The 12,782-nt window shown below is 43.7% G+C and overlaps 1 protein-coding gene across 1 annotated transcript; it reads right to left on the reverse strand.

The window, feature by feature from the left end:
• Positions 1-543: 543 nt before the first annotated feature.
• On the reverse strand, positions 544-1,655 carry LOC134390035 (zinc finger protein 124-like). Its single transcript, XM_063113357.1, has 2 exons — positions 1,445-1,655; positions 544-644 (listed from the first exon to the last, which is right to left on the reverse strand). The coding sequence occupies exons 1-2, from the start codon at positions 1,653-1,655 to the stop codon at positions 544-546; spliced, it is 312 nt and encodes a 103-aa protein (XP_062969427.1).
• Positions 1,656-12,782: the final 11,127 nt, after the last annotated feature.

Genomic DNA, 12,782 nt, shown 5'->3' on the forward strand with positions numbered 1-12,782 from the left:
TATTACTGTGCATCAGGCTCTTCACATCACTTATATTCATAGGACTTCTCTACATTAGGAGTCTTCATGTGACTTTAAAAGTATTTGCTAAGACTAAAAACTTTCTTGTATTTTTCACACTTACAGGGTTTTGATCCAGTGTGCATTCTTACATACGGGCCGACTGAAGACTTTTGCACATTGCTTATATTCAAGAGGTTTCTCCCCTGTGTGTCCTTTATGGCTTCGAATCGAACTGGCATGCGTACAGCCTTCCCACACCCTCAGCACTGACATGGGCTCTCTCCACAGCGCATTCTCATGCATGCTAGAAAGGTCGTGTGATAATGAAAGTTTTCTCACGTTCTTTCTTTAGGGTTTATCTCCAGTGTGAGTTCTCCCCTGTCTTCAAAAGGAACTGAAATGACTGAAGGCTTTTCCACATCGTTTACATGCACAGGGTTTCTCTCCAGTGTGTGTCCTTCACGTATTCAAAATAAACTACGACAAAATAAAATTTCCCGCACACCTTGTATTTATAAGGTCCATCTCCTGTGTGCAGTATCATGTGTTTCTGAATGCTTCAACAAGAACTGAAGGCTGCTCCACATTCCTTACATTCGTAGGGTTCTTATCCAGTGTGAGTTTTTTCATGTGTTCGAACAGAACTGGAACAACCGAAGACTTTGCCACATTGTTTACGCTCATAGGGTCATGTCTTTGAAATGCACATGCCTCACATTTATGAGGTACTTATCCAGTGTGTGGTATCAGGTATCTTTGAACATTCACAAGAGGAATGAAGATGTTTCCACATTTCTTACATGTATATAGATTCTCTCTGTATTACTGATAGTCATATGGTGTAATAGTCTGTTTCTGTTGCTTATAACAAAATACCCAGAACTGGGTAATTTGTAAGACAACAAAATTTACTGCTTAGAGTTTTAGAGGCTGGGAAGTCCAAAGTCCAGGGAACGCATCTGGAAAGGGTCTTGATGGTGGCAACAGTGACCCAGGGGTCTCACATGGCAAAAAATGGCAGAGCAGAGAGAAACCAACCTCTCATGTGCTCTTCCTTTAAAGCCCTCAGAACCACGCTCCTGGCCACCATTATTAATCCATTCACTTCTGCTCGGTCGTACAATCTAATCCCCTCTTCAAGACCCCACCTTTCAATTATCATAATAGGACTTCTTACCTTCTTTACACTGTCACAGTGAGGACTAAGTTTGGGGAGACATTCAACCCAAGGCATACAGTTTGTGACCAGCATTAAGCCCTGAAGTGCCTATTAAGGGATGAATGACACATGGCAATGTCTCCACACACACTGTTTTCACTTGGTTTTACTCCAGGAGAAGTTTTCTTGTTTGGATGACAATCTGGAATCCGGCTGAGGGTTTCTCCACATTGACTACCTTTTTCGCTTTCACAGACTGTCTCTACCATATAACTCCTTAGATGTGTCCTGGATTTTTGTACAGATCATCAATGTTCTGGCCTTCCCATTCTTTTCCTATAAAGGCCATATTCCCGAAGGTTTCCCACATCACATCTCTGTAGAGATTCCTCTGGGAAGGACCCAACAAAGCCCACTCCTCCAGAGTAAAGTTCACAGCCACATCCTCGAAGGTCACTGAGTCCATTTCATGGCTTCCAGCTGTCCCAGGCATCCTCCCTAAGGCCCCCGTGGCCTGTGCAGGTAACAGCGGAACAGGGCCTGAGGCAAAGTGCGTGGTGTGTCTGGAAGCAGCTAGACTGGATCTTAAGCAACTTGCCGCCAGAAAGCTCTAACAATTCTTGCAATGTTTGGGTATTCCCTTTTGCCCAGTGTTTAGTCAACTGAGTAATCAGTTGGTGGCCCTTCAGAGAATTATTACCCAAAGGAATTATTATCATATTCACCTGCTGTGGTGTCACAGGGTCCTTCCTCCTGGGGACCCTGCCGCTCCTTCAATCAGAAGGTTCCAAGTCCAGAAGCTGGCTCAGGTCTGGAAACTGGACAGAAAATATCATGAATTTTTATTGGAGTAGTTGCCCTCAGCCACCTGATAATCTATCCTTCATATCTTATGACTGTTCGGATCGAGCAATCTTTGGTTGGCTGCCTATTTATCTCGCCTGTTGGGACACTGAGTTTTCCCAACCATCTCCATTGCTCTTGGTGGACCAAGGCCCCTGGATGGCTGTCTCTTTGACCTTGCCATTAACTATGGTAATTGTGCTCTCCTTGATTCTGATCATTAAGCACCCACACCTGGCTCCTACCATCCCCACTGCTATCACTGAACTCAGTGCTGTAACAGCATCTCCAGCGGTCAGCCCTGGCCTTCAGAACACAGCCACCACCAAACTTCTCAGGGATACTGGTGTCCTTCTTACCATCTCATTCCTTGCCCTTTGATAGATCGATGGTTCTTCTGGCTTTCCCATGGAACAGAGTTAGTTGGTGGGTTTTATAATCCTTACTCAGTATATCTTCTCTAGCATACTCACTTCTCTGAGTCTTGGATCCCTTCTTCTGCTGTTTGCCACACAGTTTTGGAATTTCTACTTCACTTAGTGTGGGCCATCACTCTCTCCAAGTTTCCAAGGGCAATGTGTTAGCAGCATGTTAGCATTATCTCCCAGGGTCCTTTCCAAAGTGTTAAATCATTCATCCTGTAAGAGTGTTCCCATGTCAATAAACTCTCCTTTAACCAATTTCATATTTCCCCCCACCCTACCCCACCCAGCCCGACTTGGTCCCATGTCCCATTCATACTGTTCCAGCTCTAGCTGCCACATGTGTCCAGGTGTTGCTATTCCCTTTACTTCCTTAGCAACACCAGCATTTCCCTGGCCAGGTTATATTGTGACTCTACTTACTGTTCTGGAGGAGATAGGGATAGGTACTGAGGGTGGCAGGAGTGGGTGCATGTGTTGTTCTGTGAAGCAGAGATCTCTTTGCCTTGTCTCCAAGAGAAAAAATGCACTAGCTTTTCAAGGTGAGAACTATGGCCATTTCTACAGCTCAGAAAGTTCGGAGGACTCTGGGGACTAAGATTTTCAATTCCATCAACCAAGATGGCCCATCCCAAGTCTCAGAGTCCTACATCTTCCTCATCAGGACCCTGACCTTGGGTAGACTTGCCATGTTTGAGAATTCAATCTCAACTTAACCTTTTCTAAAGCTCAATCACCCTTATAATTAAGTCCTAGACCTGATGCTGAGCTTTTTCTACCCTTTGGCTACAGGAAGCGAGTCTATTTATATGCTGCCAAGCAGGCCCTCTGCTTTTCACATTTCACCTTAAATTGATGATTAATCACTCTCAGCCTTTCATTTTCTCAATGCTCTGATATCCCCAATCAACCACCATCCAATTCCCTTCCACCAGTATCCCATCTCAGTTCACCACCAGTGACATTTTAGCAAATGCATTCTGCCAACACGCCAGGGGGCTACCACCAGTGCAGGGGTCACCACCAATGAGGGGGACCTCACTGTCACCTGGTCAGTGATCCAGCTGCAAAATTGTATTTTGGATTTTGCTTACTAGGACTATGCCTGGCACCAGCCTTCATAGGTGGATTCCCTGGAAATGAACTCTGAGATGGAGGTTCAGTGGGGTGTCCTCTTGGGAACAACTCCTGTAAGTAAGTGATGGGGTGGAGGGGAAGGTTGAACTGTGACACGGTGGCAACAGACACTGGGCCAATCCCATGGGGAGCTCTGAAACTGGAATGACCCTTCAGAGATGTCACATGTTGAGGCAAGGGGATCAGGCAGTTGTACCCCCACCCCAATTTATCACTGGATCAGGGCAGCTCCCTTTGTCCTAGGACAATTTCAGGGAAAGGACTCTGTTGCTGTGAGCCATCAGCAGACAACGTGCCTGGCCACTGGGGGTCCTGTGGAGAGGAGCTGGAGGGCACAGCACAGCACCCTCTGTATAGCCCAAGGAAGAGAACTGTAGTGCACAAACCAACCCCCTAAGTGCCCTTGTTAATAATAGTGAGAAACTAGGAAAGCATAACTGTGTTTCCAAAACTTAAAGAGCAGGCCAACATATAATAACGGCAGAGCAGTAAGAAAAACAAGTATCAAAAGCCCAAAAGCCTCAGTAACCTAAAATCTCATAACTAGCAAGAAAAACAAATTTAAAACTGGACCCAGCCGGGGCCACTAACCAGGACTCTGGTTTAAATCATACTGTAATAAAAAAAAAAAAAAAAACAGGTCCCACGTCCAGACCAAGAATCAGCTGAGGCATCCCAGAACCTGCAGCCTAAGTGGGTCTGGGGAAATGCGGGCTACCCTGGGGAGGTGTAAGAGAGCAAGCGAGGGTACACGCGGGTGGAGAGCACACAACACGCAAGCCCACCGTGTGAGCCTGAGAGCCAGGTCTGCGGTCACTGCGCCTTTTCTCCTTCTTAGGGTGTGTGGAGCATTTAAAAGGACGTGATACACTGGACTTGTGAAAATAAACTGTTTTTAAAAGTTTCATTAAATAAGTTTCTAATCTAGGTTTAAATGTTTGGGGAGAAATATCTTCTCAAACTCCTAAGTTTTGACTTAGTAGTTGTGCTAAGGAGTGTGTAAATATTTAGATAAGCATTAATTATGTAATGATTAAAGAAATGCTGATTGTTTCATAAAGTCCACAAAGTTAATAAATTGAGCATCAGAAGAAAAATAGGTAGTAGTGAGTGTTCCCCTGCAAACAGGAAAGCCCCTCAGACAGTAAGTAACGAAATCAATAGAGATGATATCACAAATGTGATAGTGCCTTACGTCAGCTTACAGAATACACACTTGATATATGTTGGTATTGTTTTAGCCATAAAATCCCCCATTTTCAAAAGACAGTACCAAAAAAAGACAGTTCAAAGTAAATATATATAATGGGGTAGTGTCCACGACCTCCATTTTTCTATGTCCATTGTGGCTCACTACTGAAATCCTCTTGGTTGGCCACGGTGTAGGAAGAGCTCTATGTCTGGTTCCCAGTCGTCTCCTTCCATCCCTGGTTCTTCCTGGAAGGCAGCAGAGAGAGTGTGCTCCAGGGTGCCAGGGACTGTTAGCAGGAACCAGGAATTATTTAAGACTTTACCCAAAGTCATTTCCACTGAGAAGCCTTCTGTACTTCCAGAGCAGAAGAAAATCAGAAAAATCAAAACAAATTCGGATTTATTTTTGTGTGGTACAATCAACAGAAAACACTAACTTACTGAGAAGCAAGAGCCAGGCAAAGATTCAGGTTTTAAAATCAATTCCTTCCCAAGTATGTTTTTAAGTAGTCAGGGCTTCCAAAATGCATTCTGTACACTCTCAAAGACTCTCCTGGAAGTATTAAAGCCAGCTCCAATGAGTTTATTTCCTTTTCTTTGTAAAGCATTTAAGCCTTGCTTCTGCAATGGGAGACCTCTGTCCTTGGACTAATAACCTCTCTTGGAAGTTTTTAATCCTCAAGCAAAATGTAGGTGCGTGAGCTTCCTAGCACGATTCAAAACTACTTTAACGTCAGAAGTGACTACACAGTGCTCTCTCTGTTCCCACAGTTTTGTTTCTGGTTTTGATTTTGGATTTTTTTCAGACTCTTGACTTCCTTTTCATTTTATGTTGAGTTAGTATTTAAGTTTCAAGTCACTTTCCTGAGCCATGTTATCAGCAAACATCCAGCAAGTTGGCCTGAGGCTGCCCTAGCCCGAGAGAGACCTTGGTGGCTGACAACGGGCCTGACACCATCCTTGAGTACTTTTTCCCTCCCAACAGACCCACAAAACATGGCAGGCAACTATTCCCTGGAGGAAGAATCTTTTTGCCCTCCCAGGTGGCTTTTCATGAGGTGCTGAGCAGGAGAGGGAAAACCTCTGGTCTCCAGAGGCTTGGATTCCAGTGCCAGCCCTGCCACTAACTAGCTGTGTGACCTTGGGCAAGTCACATCCCCTCTCTGTTTCTGAGTCCTAATGGATAAAGTAACGGTGCAGAATGAGATAATGTAATAAGAAGCCTGACTCGCTTATTATCAGTACTTGGAACTGACAACCATTATGCCTCACCCTTCCCTCTGCCCTTCTGCCCCACATCTGAGAAAGCTGATAAGAAAGCCCAGGTGCTTCCGCACTGGAGTTTTAAGCCACATAAGCCCCTTCCAGCATGCAGGAACCCCCACCCTGGCCCCATCCCCTAAGCACCATAAAAACCCAAGGTCGTCTCCTTTCCCTGATCCTAAGCCATTTTTGGACCTGCCTTGGATCTACACTGCTCTCTCCAGAAAGCTTCATTATGTGACTAACAAAACTTTTATACCCTATTGATAAGTGCATGGCATAATCAGTCTCAATGTCTGAACCAAATTTTGGGTGGGAGTCCATCCAGTTTCTTCAGACTGGTCACAGCAGATCATCTCTGAGATCTGTGTTCTGAGGCCATACCTTTCTAGAGAAAGAGCTGCACATGAAAATTTAAAGATTCTTGTAGCCATCATAAAAAACTAACAAGAAACAGATGAAATAAATTATAAAATTTAGTTTCTTTAGCCTAATATATCCAAAAATATTATCATTCTACATGTAATAAATTTTAAAAGTATTAATGAAAGGGAGTAACATGATTTTTTCCATACTAGGTCTTCAGAATCTGGTGAGCATTTTGCAGTACAGCACATCACAATTTGAACTAGCCACACTTCAAGTGCTCAGAACCCACGTGTGGCTAGTGGCTACTCTCTTGGATGGTGCAGTTCTAAGAGATCCCAATGAAGGCCCCAGATTCCTGAAACCATTGTTGTTTTTTAAAAAGTGTTACCATATTCATGAAAACTAAGATGCCATCAATTATAAGATGCATTCTTCTTTCATACACTATTTTAAAAATTGAATTATAAATGCTGTAAATTGTCAAATGAATTCAAAATTCAGAGATATGAATCTGAAAAAAAGTGTGTACCTTAAAACTCTTTAAAAAAAATCTTTTAAAAAAAAGTCATCCCTCAGTATTCAGGTGGAATTGGTTCCAGGACCTCTCTTGGATACCAAAATCCACGGATGCTCATATCCCTGATTTAAAATGCTGTAGTATTTGCATATAACCTATGCACATCCTCTGGTATACTTTAAATCATCTCTAGATTACTTATAATACCTAACAAAATGTAAATGCTATGTAAATAGTCATTATTCTGCATTATTTAGGAAATAATGGAAGAAAAAAGTCTGTACATGTTCAATACAGATGCAATTTTTTAAAAATATTTTTGATTCACAGTTAATTGAATCAACAGATGCGGAACCCACGGATATGAAGGGCCAACTTTACACACACACACACACACACACACACACACACACACACACACACACACACACACACACACATTAGTTTCCCCTAAAGGGCGTGACCCCAGGGAAAGCTGTGAGGTGAGAAATCTCTTTGGTGCTGTCATCACCCTGCAACATCTTATTTCTGTCCTCTGACCCTCTCTGCTTAATTCCTGTCAATCCTGGATTTCATTATCATTAGGTAACGAAAGAGTGATATGGTCTGAATGTTCGTGTCCCCCAAAAATTCATACATTGAAATCCTAACCCCCAAACTAAGAGTACTAGGAGGTGGCGCCTGTGGGAGGTGATTAGGTCATGAGGGAGAAACCTTCATAAATGGGGTTAGTGTCCTTGTAAAAGAGACCCCAGAGCAACCCCTTGCTCCTTTTACTGTGTGAGGACACAGCAAGAAGTGAGCTGTCTGCAACCTGGAGGAAGGCTCTCTCAGAACTCGACCAACCAGCCTCCAGAACTGTGAGAGGTAAATACCTGTTGTTTATTTGTCACCCGATTTACGGCATTTTGTTATAGCAGCCCAAACACACTAAGAGGACTGTTCGTTGATAAGCACTCATTGTATTATGGGAATCCTTGATGTGACACTTCCATTTTCAAAGAGGACATCTCAAATGAGACATTTATTGAGCACTGTTTTATGCAGTGAGCTCATCTAATCCTCCAACAACCCTGTGAGTTAAGCATTATTTTATTTCCACAAGCAAAATAAAAGGGAAAAAAAAGCAGACTCAGAGAGGTTAAATAATTTACCCAAGGTCAAATAGTTCTCCATATGGCAAATTCTGCTTTCAAACATAAGTCTGTCTGATTCATGAGCCCATGCGTCTTCTCAATAATCAAAAGAGGGAAGTAATGAAGGTGGATGACAGATAGGGTCCCAGAAAGCCACTACCTACCTACTCCTCTTCCCAATAAGCCCACTCGCTCCTTCTCAGAGGCCTTAAGGATTAAACTGTAGGTGGCCTCCTCTGCCAGATCCACCAACAAACAGCAGCTCTGGCCACAATATTTAGCCAGCCCTGGTGACTCAGCAGGTTTCTTTTGAAAGGCTGCAAGAAGCACCCAGAATGGACAATCCCCTTTTTTATTTTAAAAAAAAAAAAAAAAATCCCATCTTGAGCTCCAGGGAAATGCGTCAGTGAGCAGGAACAAGTGCACACACCAAGAAAAGGGCTGTGTGTGCATCTTTTGGAGGCAAGATTTTGCACAGTCAAGTGGTCATAGCCCATCACTCATGACATGATGGCCACACAGCTGCCATTCTCAAGAGCCCAGCAGCCAGGACTGGACGGACATGACTTGTTTTTCTTGTCCATGGACTTGACAGCAGCAACCCGAAGACCTCAGCCAGGTTTAAAGGGCTGCCCAGCAAGCTAGCCAGATTGAATTCCAACTGGCTCAGAGAACAGAAATGTGAGAAGGAGCCATTCTTCAGCATAACCAGAGTCAAGGAGGCAGCTCACTGCATCAGCAATGCTTCGGAATACAAAAGCAAAGAATCCTCTCAACTAAGCCTCTCAGTTGGGGGTATGGGGCGGTATCAAAATCATTCTTAAGCTCTATTTATCACTGACAAGCCAGGAATATTAGGGAGAAGTATATAAGAAAAGAGTAGTTGGACACTGTAATACAGAAATAAGACCATGCAAAAAGTGGCATGGTCTCTGTCAATGATGGGAATTAGAAGCAGACCATCTTACAAAAGAATTTTCTCTGCCTTTCTGAGCTGGAAGTCAGAACATTTCATACATCAACCTTTCTTGGTCATCACTACAATATAAAGATACTTTATAAATGCCTGGCCTATGCCTCCCTACAAATATACGCACTGAGTTATTTTTGTCATTTTTCTCCACTTTCTAGGTATTTGGAATATTTAGAAGTAGAACTGCTGCTGCAAAGGCTAAACCAGAATCATAAAAAGCCAAGCCCTCACAGGCGCAGGACCATGAATCACCTCCTTCCGTGGCTCTCCCCATCGCGCGAACCAAGGAAAGAGCCAATTCCACGATTCTAAGCAGTAAAATTCAGATTTGTCCAGTGCAGAGACGGCCTCAGCTACTTAATCCTAATGGGTGGGAATACTTAATCCTTCATTTTTCTACAGCTGTCAGACAAAAGTCAAAGGCACTTGTGCTCTTTGTCACCCACTTTTCTTAATGGTGATTTGAACACTATTAACCTTAATAATAAAAGTAATAGATACCATTATGTCTTGAGACCCCAGAGAGCCAGAGGTGCGTGACCCTCTAACCATACCCAGCATAGCCGTAGAGGCAGGACCACCACCCCAGTGGGTCCAGAGGGTGGAGAATGAAGCCAAAGAGGATTATTCTCTAGCCTTAAGTTTAGTGTTCTTTTCCCTATTAGGTTTTGGACTCACATGGGACCTATTACCCTTTTCTTCTGTCTTAATTCTCCCTTTTGGAATGGAAATGCCTGTCCTATGCTTATGCCACCATTGTATTTGGGAAGCATATAACTTGACTGGTTTCACGGGTTCATAGCTGGAGAGGAATTTTGCCTCAGGATAAATCGTTCCTTGAATCTCGCCCATATCTGATTTTTTAAATGACATTTAGAAGACACTTCAGACTGAGAGTTTAAAGTTGATGCTGGAATGAGTTAAGACTTCTAGAGCTGTTGAGATAGAATGAGAGTGTTGTGCATGTAAAAAGGACATGAATTTTGGGAGCCAGGGCTAGAATGCTATGGCCTGAATGTTTGTGTCCCCCAAAATTCATATGTTGAAATCCCAACCTTCTACGTGATAGTATTAAAAGGTGGGGCCTTTGGGAGGTGATTAGGTCATAAGGGTGGAGCCCTCATGAGTAGAATTAGTATCCTTATAAAAGAGACTCTAGAGATCTCTCTTGCTGTCTTTCCACCATGTGAGGATACAGCAGAAGACGGCCATCTATGAACCAGGAAGAGGACCCTCCCCAGACACCAGCTCTCCCAGCACCTAGATCTTGGACTTCTCTGCCTCCAGAACTGTGAGAAATAAATGTCTGTTACTCAAGCCCCCCAGTTTCTGGTAATTTGTTATAGCAGCCCAAACTAAGTCACATTGCTGATTGATTGCTATGTGCCAGGCCCAGGGCTAAGCAGTTTTGCTTCTTCACTCATTTGTCTGGTGCCTGGGCAGAAATGACTCAAAGGCTGAGCCCAGCTGGGGTGATTAACCTAAGTACCTACACAGGCCCCACTATGGGGCTTGTGCTTCCATACAGCATGGTGGCCTCATGGTAGTCAGACTTCTTACCTGGCTTCTCTGGGTTCCAAATGTGAGTGTTCCAGGGAGCACGGAGGTAACTGTGCACCTTTTATGATTTAGCCTAGGAAGTCAGATAGCATAATCTCTATCATACTCTACGGGTTGAATCAGCCCTAAGCCTACCCAAACTCAAGGGGAGAGTATGAAGACTGTATCCCTCAGTGGAAGGAGTTTCAAAAAGTCTGTGACCGTGTCTTAAAACCACCACCATGAGCAAAAAGAAGGAATAGACAAACAACAGTATCTGCCTATGGATCAGAAATCAGTTAAATTTTTAGAAAACAATCACAGAATAACCACACTTTTAGAAAACTAGCAATGTCTTGCAAACTTTTCCTACAGCTAATTCCCTGCTCAGCAGTGAGGCTGTGAGATAGACCACCAACCCACAGATTTCATCTATAATTTAGCAATCAGTCACGTCGGTGCTTTTCAAAATATATGAAGAATACAGTCTCTCCTCCCTAGGAGTTGTAAACTTTAATAAGAAAAACATGGGCTGTTTTTACAGCTCCTTTCCTTTAGTTTGTTCTATTGGTGAGAAGTTCTTTCTGTGTACTTCCTCGCTGGTTCTGTCGTTCCTATGGTGTGGACCCTGTACCCTGTTTGCTCTAGTCTACCCATCTGTGAGAGGGAGTTAGCCATCCCTGGAGGAGCAGGTTCTTATGATTCCTTTTCTCTACTCATAATAGACTTTAAGGTCCTTGGAGACTGCACCGTTTAAATGCAGTGTTGTGACTATCATTTCAGTATTTGGAAAACTAAACAGCACGAGAATGCTTCTGTTGCCACGTTGCTAGGTTACTGACAGACCTCCCTGCCTACAGTGAGATGCTGAGACTTGCTGCAGCTTTGCGCCAGAACAGCCCTACTCGGACTGAGATGGAGGTGGAAGAGAGGGTTGACCTAGAGTCCAATTGCTGAGGACATCACTGGGAAGAGGGGTATTTAGCTTCCAGGATCCGTGGCTGTATTTGCTTGCTCTGTGAATCCAACAACTCAACTTCTAATATCAATGCTAGCCAGCTGATGGGCTTAACCCCTACAAAATTCAGATCACTTCCCCGAGGAGCCAAATGGACATGCACTTCATTTTCCAGAGGGTAGGGAACGAGATCATCAAACGTGGCAAGCAGGCACGATACCCCTAATTCCCTTCACGTGCTCACAGCATGGCATCTACCTTCTGACATATCTGCCCACATTTTTTTAGACAGAGGGGAAAAAAACTCATGCTATTAATATTGTACCTTTAAAAATCTTCTTTCCAGAGCCAAGTAATCTATTGGCAGTCCCACAGTAGATGCTATTGTAAATGTCTAAAGAAAGATAAGCTCTCCTGGATATGACATTTAGATACGGTGACAAGTAATTACACACTCACACAAAAGGAGCTCTCACTCCGCATTCCTCCAGGTGAGGACTATTTATTGAATATACTCTCTGGCTAGAGAAAACTTCCCAGCAGCTTTGTCCTGGAGAGCCTTTGTCTCTTTAATAATGATTTAAGCCAAGCAGCAGCATCCCAACTCTCAAAAACCCAGGGATATTTTCTCCCTGGCCATGTAACCATGAAGAATAATTTTAGAAAATTCTGCAATGATCTCACCAATGAGGATGTGATATTCAGCATTCATCTGAAATCCTTTACCCATCTGTTTCCTTTTAAAGCAACATGGGAGAAAAAACAAGGGAACCAATAAAATTGTTACAAATGAAGAGGGGAAAGAAGGGAAGACAGAGAAAAGGAAAGAGAAAATCAAAATGAGACAGATGGAAATCAAGCTGTTGGAGAATTCTGCCTGGACGAGGCAGGGGAATGAAAACCAGGTTTTCCTTGGAAAACCACAAAGTTCATTCATTTGTCGCCAAGGAGTTAGTGGGCACCTTCTCTGTGTCAGGCCTGTCCCAGGTGCTGGGAGGCAGCAGAGAGCCCTGACTAGGATGCACAGCCCGGCCAGAGAAACCAGCTAAGAACACAATGGAACGCACTTTTAAAGAAGGCGCTGGGAGCTGTGAAAGAAACCCACAGGAAGCTGTAAGTGTGTACAACTGGGAGATCTCATTTAGTCAGGCAGGTCACAGAAGGCCTCCCTGAGGAGGTGACATTTGCTCTTGAGAACCACTGGGAACTGGGCTGGCTAGTTTGCTCAGTTGGCTAGAGCAGAGTGTTAAAACACCAAGGTCAAGGGTTCGG

This window comes from Cynocephalus volans, chromosome 11 (assembly GCF_027409185.1).
Source record: "Cynocephalus volans isolate mCynVol1 chromosome 11, mCynVol1.pri, whole genome shotgun sequence".
NCBI classification, from domain to species: Eukaryota; Metazoa; Chordata; class Mammalia; order Dermoptera; family Cynocephalidae; genus Cynocephalus; species Cynocephalus volans.

Coding starts and splice junctions, on each gene's coding strand:
- LOC134390035 (XM_063113357.1), bottom strand. CDS start 1,655: ATGCCTGGGACAGCTGGAAGCCATGAAATGGACTCAGTGACCTTCGAG. Junction 645..1,444: donor GTACAAAAATCCAGGACACA/TCTAAGGAGTTA, acceptor TTGTTCCAGTTC/TGTTCGAACACATGAAAAAA.